At 39.8% G+C, this 15,534-nt stretch overlaps 1 protein-coding gene across 1 annotated transcript in view; it reads left to right on the top strand.

The window, feature by feature from the left end:
• LOC109927834 (doublecortin domain-containing protein 1-like) overlaps window positions 1-15,534 on the top strand; it is a 395,969-nt gene that overhangs the window by 165,373 nt on the left and 215,062 nt on the right. Inside the window, exons 14-15 of the mRNA XM_048607351.1 lie at window positions 3,658-3,779; window positions 12,263-12,323. Coding sequence (XP_048463308.1) covers window positions 3,658-3,779; window positions 12,263-12,323 — 183 coding nt within the window. The remainder of the gene's footprint in view (window positions 1-3,657; window positions 3,780-12,262; window positions 12,324-15,534) is intronic.

Raw genomic sequence — 15,534 nt, 5'->3', positions numbered from 1 at the left:
GCTGCCTGGCCTGCTGTGTTCCTCCAGCTCCACACTGTGTTATACAAACTTTGTTGAACAATTTTTTATTTTGAAACGTTGCAATGCTTATAATTTTGAATCTTGAAACATTTTAAAGAAATTTTTTTAAAGCACCAAAAGAATTTTGAGGGCTGGGGGCGTGGTGTGGGGGGGTTGCAGAGAGAGGGTCTACCCAGTGACATCAGAAAATGTATCTGTGAGGACACCACTGAAATTCATTGTCCCTTCAAGACTAAGTAGCCAATTGATAATGGCCATCCAAGTACAAAGGATCAGCAAACTGCTAGAGCCTGGGACTCCATCTGGGATTCTGCATGTCCTGGAAGGATGAAGAATTTAATATTCTTTAAAACAAAAGGTTTTACCGTTCACAATAAGGGAGGTGATGGCCTAGTGGTACTATCACCAGACTATTAGTCCACAGACCCAGGAGATGTTCTGTGGATGTGGGTTTGAATCCTGTTATGGCAGATAGTGAAATTTGAATTGAATTTCATCTGATGATGACAATGAAGCCATTGTCATAAAAACCCAGCTGGTTCACTAATGTCCTTTTTAGGGGAGGAAATCGCCATCCTGACCCTTGTCTGGCTTATGTTTCACTTCAGACTTTTAGCAATCTTAACTGCCCTTGGGCAATTCAGGATGGGCAATAAATGCATAGCCAGCAATACTCATGTCCCATGAGTAAATAAATAAATAAATTAACTGGATGAGTTTGGACAGCAGAAGTTTAAAGGCAACACTAGAATTTTTCTGATTATAGTAAATGAGAATGAGGGCATATTTTTCAATTGGCTTAATAGCCACATTAAAACAGGGAATTTTTGCTGTCATTAGGTGTGTGTACCAAATATGAAATAATACGTCCATCATGTGTAGGACAAGGCAGCACAACCTAAGGAGAGTACAGTCTTAAAAATATTCAAGGCCTCTGCTTCCACCACCTTTCCAGAAAGATTGTTCCAAAGACACATGACTGTCCAAGAGAGAAAAAAAAAATTACCTAACCTCTGTCCTTGATTTTTAAGCAGCGACTCCTTGTTCTAGACTCTTCCATTAGAGGAAATATTTCTAAGCTTACCCTGTTAAGCCCAATAAGGATCTTGTATGTTTTAATCAAGTCACCTCTTAACAGTTCTAAATTCAAGCAGTTACAATTTTTTGTCAGAAAACAACTTGGTCATTCCAGGTATTAATCTATTAAACCTTCTCAACTTGCTTTCCTAACTATCTTTGAGTCATCAGCAAATTTCATAACCAAACCTTCCATCCCTTCATCATAGTCATTTATATAAATTATAAACAGATGAGGTCCCTCCATCAATCCCTGTGGCACATCACCCTTTATATCTTGCCAACCTGATAAAGACCCATTTACATCTACACTCTACTCTAGACAATCTCCCGTCCATGCCAATATGCTATTTCCTACACAGTGAAATTTCATATTCTGCAATAACCTTTTGTGGCACCTTATTGAATGCCTTCTTGAAATCTGAATCCAGTATATCCATCGGTACCCCTTTAACTTCTAGCATATGTTATTTCCTCAAAGAACTTCAGTAGGATGGTGGAACATGATTTCACTTTCACTAAAGCATTTTGACTCCATCTGATTACCTTGAACTTATTTACGTGGGCTGTTATAATTTATTTTAACAATAGTTCCAGCATTTTCCTGATGACATGTTAAGCTAACTGGCCTGTAGTTTCCTGCTTTTTGTCTCCCTATTTCAATCTTCTTGTCTAGTGGGGTCATCCCCGAATCCAGGTAGTTTTGGAAAATTAAAAGCAATGCGTCAACTATCTCATTCGTCACTTTCTAAGACCTAAGGATGATGCCCATCAGACCCTGGACACTTTTCAGCCTGCAGCTCTAACAATATACTCACCTGTTGATGGTCATTGGTTTATTAACTTTATTCTTCTTTAAATATTTTTATAACCTCTTACTATCTAGATTTTATATTTCTGACTAGCTTTCTCTCATACTCTAATTTTTCTCTCCTTTATTATTTTTTTTGATCCAAGGATTGTTCAGGGGGAGACCATTGGGCTTATTTTTCTTGGAGCAGAGAAGATTAAGAGGTGACTTTATTGAGGTGTTCAAAATTATGAACAATTTTAACAGGGCAAAGAAGGATATTCTGTTTCCACTAGTTAGTATGTCAGTAATACAGGTCTCAGTTTCAAGATTGTCAGCAAGAGAACCAGGTGTGAGATGAGGAGAAACTTATTTACTCAGAGTTGCTACAATTTGGAATGCACTGCCTGAGAAAGTGGTGGAGGCAGATTGCATAGCAGGTGTCATAAGGGAGCTGGATATATATTTGAAAGTGATGAATTTACAGGATTACGGAGAAAGGGCTGGAGAATGGGATTAGCTGGATATCTCTTTCAGGAGCCCATACAGACATGTTGGGTCAAGTGGCCACCTGCACTCTAAAGTTCTATGATTCTATCCCTTCAGCACAGATCCCACTCTCCCCACTACTGGTGCCAATGCTCCATGAATCAGAATACATTTCTCCCACACTAGTTTTCAAGTCACATATTCATCTATTTAATTTGATTTTCCCTCTGCCAATTTGCACATGGCACCATTTCAATGTTATTTCACCAAAAAGACAAAAAAGGCCAGAAGATACTCAACCATAGAGTCTTTATGGTACATTGGCCCACTAACCGTGCCAGTGTTCTGTAGAGCAATCCACTCACCCTGTTCCTCTGCTCTATCCCAGTAGCTTGACAAGCTTATTTCCTCAAAGTGCTTAGCAAACTTCCTTTTGAAGTTATTGATCATCTCCCCTTGTAGATATATGGATATGTGCCATCTAATAATCAGTGAGTTTCAGATCATTACTACTTGCTGTGCAAAGAAAAAAATCCTTCCGCACATCCTCCCTCCATGTCTTGCTTTAAACCTCAAATCACTGTCCCCTAGTCCTCCATTAATTGGAGTAGCTTTGTCAATCTTATTTAAAATTGTCATAATCTTGTACTCCTCAATTAAATCTCCCCTCAACTTTGGTCTATGGAAAGCAATCCAACCTAACCTTATTGTTAAATCCCCTCATCCATGGGACTATCCTTGTAAAGATTTATCAGGTTGTCATCTTTTAAAGATCCTTATATCATTCCTAAATTGTGGTAACCAGAACAAGAATAATCTGTCAGTGGCCTAGCTGGCACTTTTAGTATAACTTCCCTGCTTTTGTACACAATACCTTTCTTAATGAAGCCCGAAATTACATTTGTTTTATTACCTGTTAGCTCATGGACAATGAAATCTATATTGCCTCTCAGCACATCTTTGCTGAAATGTATTGCCTCACATTTCTGTATCAACCTCCATGTGCCATTTGTCTGCCTATTCTCCTAGCCCACTGATGGCAAGTTGCAGCTGATTGGTATCAACCTGTAGGCTAGCTACTCAACCAAGTTTGGTATCATTGGCAAATTTTTGAAATTTTATTCTGTACTCCAAAGTCTAAGTAATAGTATAAGAAGTTACAGTTTACAGTTGAATGTGGAGTTTCATTTTTAAAATACTAATGCTTTAACCCATTGGAACATAATGACTTCACATATCATCTTTTCTGCTATTCGTCTCTTTGTGCAATGCATGCAAAGGCTGGAATGATCATATGTCGTGCTGTTCCCCAACTCTGCCTTGCTGTCAGTGATCAACAGATCCGTTTGAAGAGCGTGGGTAATGTGGAATTTGAAGGATATATTTTAGTTGTGCAGAAAAGGTATGATGTTTCTTTACAAGTATGATCATTAAACCTGTTTGATATGCCAGGCATACTGTAAGCATTAAAAAAGGTGATATCACACGCAGAACATTACAGCAGAATCTATATTGTTGAAGGCCATCAGTTTCTGACTTCATTGTAATAAGATTATACCTGAACATTTCAAATTAAAAGCATGGTTTTTAAATGCCTTCCTCTCTTAAAATTGTAATAATGCAGGGTAAAAATTAATATTGGTGATTTTAACCAATGCATCCTCAATTTTATCTGGTCATGTCACTTTCTTTCATTCACTCTTTTAATGGAGTTTAATGGGTACTAACTAATGGGTTAGTACCTTCATTAAAACAGTGAAGAGGAATGTCACCTCCACACCGTTTATCAAATATTATCACTAGCAGTAATGTTCCCTGATGTTTCATCTGCGGCAATTTCAGTTGACGCCATTGGATTAACATTCACTTACACAAAATGTGTGGATCATCTGGGAGGAGCTATAGGTATTTTTAAAACTTTTTTCTTTCTGAGGTCTCCTGTTGGTTTCCTCATTTGTAAATTTGTTACAGTTTAGCAATTGTTATTTCTATCAGCACACACTATGTAATGATTTGTTGTTCAGAAACTGAAAGGGATTCTCACAAAGGAAAATCATCAAATCAGTTCAGTCACAATTGTCCTTAGTGGTGACTTTTATTATTTTTTAATAATCTGGAAGAAAGCAAGCAGATATAAAAGCACCTTCCAAAACAAGCATGCTAAACATTTTCATTTTTTAAGCTGTATTAATTATCATTGTGTTTTTCTTACGAAGAATGTTGTTACTACGAATATTATAGACGGATAAAATAGGTAGTCACACATCCTGTTGTTAGTCCACTATTAATATTGCTGTTGGGTATATAGGAGCATAAGTAGGCCATTCGGCCTATCAAATCTGCTCTGCCATTAAGTGAGATCATGGCTGATCTGATAATCCTCAACTATACTTTCCCCATAAACCCTTGCTGAATAAAAATCTGTCTATCTTGGCCTTGAATATATTTAATGACCCAACCATTACAACTCTCTGTGCAGGGGAAATTCACTTCCCTTAGAGAAGAAATTCTACCTCATCTCTGAATTGGCTACCCTTATTCTGAGATTTTTGCCATCTAGTCATAGACTCTCCCACAAGGGAAAAGAACCACTCCACATCTATCCTGTCATGTCCCTGAAGATGTTTTGTTTCGTCTTCCTCCCTTTTCAAATAAGGCTTTGACAGGTTTCCAATCCTTTGGGGCTTTTCCAGAGGCAGGCAAGTGGGGTGAACTGAGTGAAAAATTTTCTTTTCCGTTTATCTCCATTAATTAATTTGTTGATTATCACACAGCATGATTTCAATCCAGTAGTTTATGGAATAGAAATTACTATTGAAAATGTACAAATGCTTAATATATTTACAACAAATCTTTGTCTAGCCTTTTAGTGTTGGTCTTACTTAGCCATTGTATTTTAAGTGGATTAATGGAGCAGGAAAATATTCACAAGAAGATTTTCTACCCTGTAGTTGTTATGATGGGTATAAGTAATTCCTTATTTATTCTCATTGTGACACTGGCATAAGCCATATATATTGCTCATTTTGTTTGAAGAATGCGAAAAGAACTGGCAAACTTGCTACGGTCCTATGACCTCTGCCCACAGAGTATTTTCACAGCTTTAAGAGAACCAGGTACTGAAAGAAACAATATAGAATCCTACAGCACGGAAACAGACTCTTCGTCCCAATTCGTCCATAATGACCAAGTTTCCGAAACTGAACTAGACCCACTTTTCTGTGTTTGGCCCATATCCCTCTAAACCTTCCTCTCCATTTACCTGTCCAAATGTCTTTTAAATGTTGTAATTGTACTCGCCTCTACCACTTCCTCCTGCAACTCTTTCCATATACACACCACCCTCTATGAGAAAAGTTTGCTGTTCAGGTCACTTTGAAATTTTTTCCCCTCTCACCTTAATCCTGTATCCTCTGGTTTTAGACTCCCCTACCCTGGGGAAAAGATCTTGGCTATTCACCTTACCTATGCCTCCCATGATTTTATAAACCTCAATAAGGTCACCCCTCGGCCTCCTATGCTCCACGGAAAAAAGTCCTAGCCTGTCCAGCCTCTCCTTATAACTCAAGCTTTCCAGTCTCAGCAACATCCTTGTAAATCATTTTTGCACCCTTTCCAGTTTAATAACATCCTTCCTATAACAGTGTGACCAGAATTGTATGCAGTATTCCAAATGTGGCCTTATCAATATCTTTACAGCCATAACATAACATCCTAACTCCTGTACTCAATGCTCAGACTGATGCAGGCAAGCGTGCCAAACACCACCTTATTCACCCTCTCTACCTGTGATGCCATTTTCAAGTAACTATGTACCTGTACCCCTAGGTCTCTCTGATGAACAGTACTCCCCAGTGCCCTACAATTAACTGCCCTACCAGTCCTGCCCTGGTTATAAAAAAACAGTCCACAACTTTGAATTACTTGGTCAGTCAAAATGGCTTTGCATTTTCTACTCCCTGTTGCTGTAGTGGTGAAAGGAGATATGAGACAAAATTGTGATTCTTTTCCATTCTCTCTGTAAACACTATGAAGTAGCTACAGAACTTATTAGACACCTCAGCAAATAAGAGTAGCAATCCTACTTTAAGTTCTGGGGAAAAATTGCTACACAGTGTGCTGCAGCCTTGATTTCTTGAAGAGCAGAGAAGCCAGACTACAGACATTTTGATGGCTTTGAAGATGCATTTTGAATGCCATATTAGTGTTCTTTATGAATAGTATGACTTCAGCATCTGTGATCAAGGATAGTGGACTGTTGATCAGTATGTTACTACAAGGATACCTCGGCTGATCCTGAGAGTTTGGATAACTGAAAGATGATCTCGGAATTGTCTTTAGCTAAATAGATGTCACAGGAGCACATCTCTGAAAGTGACAGTTCCTTAGCAGCCTGGTGGTGCTGAAAACACTAAAAGGATAGAGAACGTGTAGATCCAAAGGATCTCGAAGCTTTTTGAAGAGGTCTCACTATCCCGTCCCAATTATTGAAGAAATTCTGCTGCCGCTTGCCAAATCTTTACTGCTTTTGTTGAGAAGAATTGAGACAAATGAAGACTGCAGTTTTCTAACCACATTCTGGACACAACACGGATGGCTGTGTATGCAATTTGGCATTTCATCTGTTCCAGAAAAATATAAATGCAAGCAGCATGAGGTATTGATTTTGAGTGAAAACTATTGTGGATGATCTCCTCGGCTATGAATGTTGCCATATTCATGGAAGAAGTCATTGCAGACCATAATCAAAATCTAATGCGACTGCTTGAAAGAGCTTGACAGATGAACCTGAAGCTAGACAAGAACAAAGTTCAATTGAAGATGCCCGAACCTAAGTACGTAGATCACATACTGACACCAAAAAGACTTCTCCAGATCCTGACAAGGTGAGAGCACATTGTATAGCAGAGATGCAGCAACCAACAGAAATGTTAAGGCAGTGTAATGATTTGTTGAATTCATATACTATTTGGAAAGTTCTTGTTTAATTTGTCATCAGTGTGTACTATGTGAGCTCACTGTATTGGGTGGGCAGTGATATTAGGGTACAGAACAAGAAGCAGCTCTCACAAGAATCAAAAACTACTGGTGATAATGATAAATTCACTTTTCAGTGTCATGCCAGTGAGATAGGATTTGGAGCAACCTTAATGCAGCAAGTGTGAGGGACATTGTGTAGTGTGTATCTTCGTGTCTATAATATCATTTTGGAATTTGGATTTTACAGTCAAGGAGAGGTAAGTATTGGTTATTCTGTGAAGGGTTTTCTCTTCAAAGAAATAATGTCAGATGCCTCCCAGAACAGTGACCTGAATCCAGCATGTTTCAGAAAGCAAGTGACTGGGGGGTTGTAATTGGAAAGATTTATGTTGTTGAGGTTATGACATTTAAGGGCATTAGCATCGTTTCAGTTCAGAAGAATCCAGGATTGACCGAGTTTTTAAATTCATTTCAAAGAACACCAGAGTTAGTTCAGAAGTGAGTTTCTCCCCGAGACAGTGTTCAGGGCAATTCAGAAACCAGTTACCTCAGCAGAAGGGTTTAGTTTGTAAAGTTGCCAAACCACGCCAGGAAAGTTTAGTTAGAAATCTGCAGGTATTGGAATAAAGAAAGTTTAGGCTGTTAGATTTATGAAAAGTTCATATTGGCAGTCATGTCTCCATAGTCCATGGCAAATAAACTGCAAAGAGTCAGTTTTGCAGAAACTTAAGAGTTGAGATAATGTAATTTTCCTGGACTTGGGTCCCAGCAATGGATTGCCTGAGAAAGAGGATGAAACTTTGTTTTGCTGTGTGTTTTGAGATCATTCAAACAGTTTTTAAATTTTGGTTTTACTGTTAAAAAGAAAATCTGCATGCTCGTGTGAGTATGTCTCATTGAGTAACCGTCACCTTAATTAACTTTAGTTAAATCTATCAGGACAGGTTTCATTCTCTCATACCATTAGCTGGGATCATGACACAAGAACAGCCAATTGTATTTGCATCCAGGACATTAATACAACCTGAATGATACTACACTCCGACTGAGAAAGCGTACCTATGTCTTTTCTTGAGAATACTTTAACCAGTACCTGTTTGGGTGAGACAAAGTGGCAGTGGAATCGGACCACAAGACACTTAAAAGCATCTTCTTCAAACTGCTAAATAAAAACCAAAAGAACTGCGGATGCTGTAAATCAGGAACTAAAAGTTCTGAGGAAGGGTCACCGGACCCGAAACGTTAACTCTGTTTTCTCCTCCACAGATGCTGCCAGACCTGCTGAGCTTTTCCAGCAACTTTGTTTTTGTTCCTCAAACTGCTTCTGTCCACTCTAAAGCATCTACAAAGAATATTAAGTGAAAGAACTGCGGATGCTGTGAATCAGGAACAAAAGCAAAGTTGCTGGAAAAGCTCAGCAAGTCTGGCAGCATCTGTGAAGGAAAAATCAGAGTTAACGTTTCGGGTCCAGTGACCCTTGCTCTGAGTAACTCATGCCTTGACTCCCTAGAGCCTGGAGCATACGTGAGGAGTCAGATGGAATACTACTCACTTGCTTGGATGTGTGCAGCTCCAACAACACTCAAGACGTTTGGCACCACCCAGGACAAAGCAGCCAACTTGATTGGCACCACATCCACTCCTTCCTCTACCGATTATATAGCAACAGTTATGTACCACTACAAGATGCACTGCAGAAATTCACCAAAGATCCTTAGATGGTACTTTCCAAACCCATGACCTCTACCATCTAGAAGGAGAAGGAGAGCAGATATATGGGAACACTATCACCTTCAAGTTCCCCTCCAAGCCACTCACCATCTGGATTTGGAAAGATATTGCCATTCCTTCAGTGTTAGGAGTTTGGAATTCCCTCTCTAAGGGCATTCTGGGTCTACCTATAGCACATTGACTGTGGTGGTTCAAGAATTCAACTCACTACCACCTTCTCGAGCAGCTAGGTACAGGCAAGAAATGCTTTCCAGCCAGTGCCACCCATGAGTGAATTTTTAAAATAAACCCTATGAATAAAATTAAAGATGCTAAGACTGAATATGGAACATTTCACAATGATCAACAACAGCTTGATATGTCCTGGAAGTCCTCAACTCAGCAGAGACATTATCATGAAATCCCTACAGCACAGAAAGAGGCCATTAACCCCGTTTGAGTCTGCATTGACCCTCCGAAGAGCATAGCACTCTGACCTACACCCCACTAACCCTCTCCCCCAATAACTCTATCCCCATAACCCCACATTTACCATGGATCGTGGCTAATCTACTTAACCTGCACACACCTGGACACAATGGGGCAATGTAGCATGGCCAATCCACTTAACTTGCACATTTTTAGACTGTGGGAGAAAACCAGAGAACCCAATGGAAACCCACGCAGACGTTGGGAGAACGTGAAAACTCCTTATAGACAGTTACCGATGGCTGGAATCTTGCACTGAGGCAACTATGTTAAGCACTGTCACCGTGCCACTTGTTGCTGTAATAGAGTTTGAGGCGTACAGTGATGAAGCCCAAGATTGGATCTTGTTTAATGGAAATAGTCATTATTCCTGAGGAGATGAGGAAAGAGATGCTGAAATGCACTTATTGCCAACTATCAAGAAACTAAGTCCGATCTGAGAAGGCATAAGACATACTCTACTGGCCTAGCATGAATAACAAAATTAAGTATCGTAGCCAGTGCAGTACTTGTTTTTTATTTATTTGCTCATGGGATGTGGGCACTGGCTGGCATTTATTGCCCATTTCTAATATACACCTACACTTGTGATATAACTCCACAAAGGCCTGTATCCCATCACCAAGGCACCCTTTATTTACAAGTACCTGGTACAAGACACTGTCAAAGGTAGCACAGAGCTGGCTCCTAGAGTGAACAGAACCTCTGACATTCCTGTTTATATCTATCAGCCCGGGCTCCCTGATTGGGGCTGTTAACCTGGTCCAATCAGGGAATTCATACTCTCTGAGATCCACCTGGCTAACAGTGCTGCAATCACTACAACTTGTAATGTTGAAAAAAACTACTGAAGCCAGAATTTGTTGCTCCAAGAGTGACAATCAAGGTGAAACAAAACAGTGCCAAATTTCACTTGATAAAACTACAAAGTCATCTGCAGAGCTGCCTACTGGAGAGCTGGTCAGAGTGCAACTATTTAATGCTTTCAACTAATGTCATCCCTGTAATAACCTGGGGCATGTGTTGAACAGTTGTCACCTTCATTATATGCGATGAACAGCCAGATGTATCTTCAAATGCAGACACCTGGAGAAGCATTTCCTAAAAGGAACATGTGATCTCAACAGTTCAGAATGCCTATCAATCCCAGCAAGGGAAATGGATCAGTAACAACATTTACCATGGAAACACAACTTACTACAGGAAAAAAACTTCTCTGAGGAATTGAGCAGATACCAGATAAACAATCAACCGCAGTGCATGCACACACAATTAAGAGGCTTGCAGGATTTAAAGACAATGTATGCAATGCATGTGCAGAAACTTGTGAAATTGTACTGACTAAAGTTAACATGCTATTTTGTTGATTAATGTATTTTCTTTGTAACTATGTGTACTGTGTAAATTCATTAATTATAGTGCATGAATGTTTTTCTGCTTTAAATGAAAAGAAAACAGATGTTTGAAGAAATGAAATTATACTTGATATATGGACCGGCTTACTGAGTCACGTGACACCTAGTTCGGTTGTAAGTTCCATTGTGCATAGACATTGTGGCAACCATTAAACATCTCATTTAGGACATGTAAGAATTTGCTTCAAGAAGGCAGTGCTGGTAGTAGGTGGTCTTCTTGAACTTTACAGCTCAGAAACTTGCAGCTCCATTTTCAAAGGCATTAAGAACTAATCTTTTAGTGGATAAGAACGTTTGATTTATGTATGGCCAGGCCAGTGTCTGAAAGACATCAAATGAACCAGGTAGCATTTTGCTAGCAACTACAATGATTGGCTCCAGCCCAAAAATCATGAGATTTATTAGGATAAAAAAATTGCTAGGCAAATGCCATAATAAACAATAAACACTCAAGAATTGCGATACCATCCAAGAAAAAGCAGCCTGCTGGATTGGTACTCTATTTAACACCTTCAGCATTCATTCCTTCTGCCATTGACATAATGGCAGCAGTGTGTATTATGTTTTAAAAAAAGTGCATTTTAGTAACTCACTAAGACTCCTTTGTTAGCACCTTCCAAACCCCCGACCTCTGCCACCAAGAAGGATGGGCACAGCAGAAGCACGAGGACACCACCTGCAAGTTCCCCTTCAAAGCACGACCGTTGGACTTGGACCCACCTAGCCATTCCTTCACTGTGATTGGGTCAAAGTCAGGGGGCTCCCTCCCCCACAGCACTTTGGGTCTCCCTACACTAATGAAGAAGGCAGCTCATCATGAGATCCCTGAGGGCAATTGGCTACAGTCTTATTGAATGGCAGAGTAAGCTCGAGCAGTTGAATGGCTTACTTCTGTTCCTAATTCATATATTTATGTGACAATTGGAATGGGCAATAAATGCTGGCCCAGTAACAGCCCCAGTCCAAGAATGATTACTTAATATTAACAATATTATATGGGTTATCTATATTTTGTGCCCAGTATTAAGTCCCATTAATGTTAGTGGCATTGAATGTCAGGCAGTGACTTCATGCGTAGCTAGTGTGTTAACCCCTGTTGTCTGACTGTGGAAAGTAAAATTCTATCCATTGTATTATGTCAGATTCTATCAAGGCCTATTGTACTCCTGACCTTCATTGCTCATCCATTTTTCTAACTACCACGCTACTGAAGTATTGCTCATATCATGGCCTTCATTCTCTTTACATTGTACAATTTTTAAAATACTTTTTTCATTTATTTTCTCCACAGAATGAGACAAAGTCTAGAACAGCAATGGGGGTTTAGTACAGCTGGCCACATTTACTCCATGGTTTGTATTGCATCTACTACTGCACCTTTATATTGCTGAAATGAGAGGCCTGTAACCAGAACTGCTCATGTTAGGTTCATCAGGACAAATACAGGAATGCCAAATTATAAATGATCACAACAGCTTTGCTACAGGAGGACAGGGTACTGTTTGGTTGAGTTTGTCAACTCTGATTGGCCAAGGCATTGCCATGGAAAAAGCAATGGGGATCTATTGGTTCCCCAAGCTCCCTGGTAATTCCTAAAAGGCACAAGGCTTGAACATAATCTTTTGTTTGCAGAGAATGGGTTCTCGCATACAAATATATTCTGCTCCCAGCATGCATATTCTCAAATGATTATCTGAAATTTATCATTGACATAGTTTTTAACAGATTGGGCAGAATTTTTTGAATGATCTCCAATCAGAGACCCCCAGCTATAACTGAATGTTTTGCTTTGCATGGACTGTTTGAATACAGTCTGGACACTGTTATGAACAATGAAAGGAACATGCTTGTTTGAACAGCCAATTGTTTGTGTGCAGCCAATTTGGCAGAATTCAGTAATATTCTGTATAAATTTGAGTGCCTGTGCCTTTTGGAGAGACTACGTTTGCTTGTAGCTTTCTCCATGGCAACATCTCAATACACAATGAGTTGTCTTGCCAACCAATTAGCACCTTTTACTCTGTAGTATAAATTATTGTGATCATTTGGAACTTAGAATTCTTGTGTTTGTGCTAAGAGTGCAAGGCAAAGAACTTTGGCAAAATGTCCCTCTTTTCATTCATGCTTTGAAATAAATTATTTGAATGAAGAGTTTCAGAGATGAGCATTGCAGTCCTTACCTTTTCTGCTAGATGCCAAGCAGTTAACAGCTGACAGATTTGTTATTTACTAGCTGTAGTGAAATCACAAACATCTCCAGAACAGATACACTCATAATTTTACTAAAAGAGTGAACACTGAGGAAATCCTGGCATGGAACAAAGCTTGCATAGTTTGTATAACTTGGAATGTATTTTGAGCTCAAAAACATTGACTATTAGAACAAAGAACAAAGCAAAAATACAGCACAGGAACAAGCCATTTGGCCCTCCAAGCCTGCACAGACACATTTTGCCCTTCCATATTAAAACTGTCTTCACTTACAGGATCCATAACCCTCTATTCCGTTCCTATTCATGTATTTGTCCAGGTGCTTCTTGAATGCTGCTATTGTGTCTGCTTCCACCACCTCCTCTAGCAGTGCATTGCAGGTACTTACTACACTTTGTGTGAAAAACGTACCTCACACATCTCTTTTAATCCTTTCCTCTCACACCTTGAACCTGTGTTTCTTGGAATTGACGCCTATACCCTGGGGAGGACTTTATACTTTCCACTCTATCCATGCCATTCACATTCTTATAAACCTCTATCAAGTCACCCCTCAACCTTCTGCATTCCAGTGAAAACAAACCCAGTCTATCCTTTCGTCATAGCCAAAAATCCCCCACAACAGGCAACACCCTCATAAACCTTTTCTATACCCTCTCCAAACCTTCCACATCCTAATTGTACATAATTTTCCAAGTGTGGCCTAACTAAAGTTCTATAAAGCTTCAGCATAGCTTGCCTATCCTTATACTCAATGCCCCTTCCAATGAAGGCAAGCATGCCATAAGCCTTTTTTACTACCTTATCTACCTGTCACCTTCAGTGATCTATGGACCTGCACACACCCAGATCCCTCTGAATATCAATATTCCTAAGGGTTCTGCCATCCACTGTATAATTTCTATTTGTACTTGACTTTCCAAAATGCATTGCCTCAAAAATTTGTCCGGATTAAACTCCATCTGCCATTTTTCTGCCCATGCCTCCAAGTGGTCTATATCCTGCTGTATCCTCTGACAATTCTCGTCACTATCCACAACTCCACCAATCTTTGTATCATCCACAAACTGACTAATTAGACTGGTGATATTTTCCTCCAAATCATTTATGTAGATCGCAAACAGCAGAGGTTCCAGCACTGATCTCTATGGAACGCCACTAGTCACAGCCATCCATTCTGAAAAGCATGCTTCCACTGCTACTCTCTGTCTCCTATGACTAAGCCAGTTCTGTATCCATCTTGCCAGCTCACCCCGATACCATGTGACTTCACCTTTTGTGCCAGTCTGCCATGAGGGACCTTGTCAACGGCTTTGCTGACGTCCATGTAGACAACACCAACTGCTTTTCCCTTATCAATCATCTTCGTTACCTCCTCAAAAAACTCAATCAAGTTAGTGATCATGCATAGTGACCCCCATGCAAAACCATGCTGCTTATCACTAATCAGTCCATTTGCTTCTAAATGCTTATAGATCTTGTCCCTGAGAGTCTTTTCCAATAATTTCCCTACTACTGACATGAGGCTCACATTTTCTGGATTATCCCTGTAACCCTTTTTAAACAATGAGACAAAATTAGCTATTCTAACTATTCATTTGAACATTTCTTCAAACTTTTTGAATGTGCTTTTATCCATTTTTTTAGGCTCCCAGAATCATAGAGATATACAGCACAGAAACAGACCCTTTGGTCCAACTTGTCCATGCTGAATAGATATCATACATAAATCTAGTCCCATTTCTTAGCATTTGGCCCATATCCCTCTAAACCCTTCCAATTCATATACCCATCCAGGTGCCTTTCAAATGTTGTAATTGTCCCAGCCTCCAACACTTTATCTGGCAGCTTATTCTGTACATGCATTATCATCTGTGTGAAAAAGTTGCCCCTTAGTCCCTCTTATATCTTTCCCCTCTCACCTTAAACCTATGCTCTTTAGGTTTGGACACCCCCATCCTACGGAAAAGACCTTCCCTATTTATCCTGTTCATGCCCCTCATGATTTTATAAACCTCTATAAGGTGACCTCTCAGTCTTCAACGCTCCAGGGAAAATAGCCCCAACCTATTCATCCTCTCCCAATAGCTCAACCCCTCCAATCCTGGCAGCATTCTTGTAAATCCTTTCTGAACCCTTTCAAGTTTCACAACAACCTTCCTGTAGGACAGAGACCAGAATTGCATACAATACTCCAAAAGTGGCCTAACCTATGTCCTGTACAGCTGCGACATGATCTCCCAACTCCTATACTCAATGCACTGACCGATAAAGGCAATAATACTAAACGACTTGAGATAACAAAGTGTAGAGCTGGATGAACACAGCAGGCCAAGCAGCATCAGAGGAGCA

Source organism: Rhincodon typus, chromosome 17 (assembly GCF_021869965.1).
Source record: "Rhincodon typus isolate 14 chromosome 17, sRhiTyp1.1, whole genome shotgun sequence".
NCBI classification, from domain to species: Eukaryota; Metazoa; Chordata; class Chondrichthyes; order Orectolobiformes; family Rhincodontidae; genus Rhincodon; species Rhincodon typus.
The sequence above is the reverse complement of the archived record's forward strand: the minus strand, read 5'-3'. Positions and strand labels throughout refer to the sequence as shown.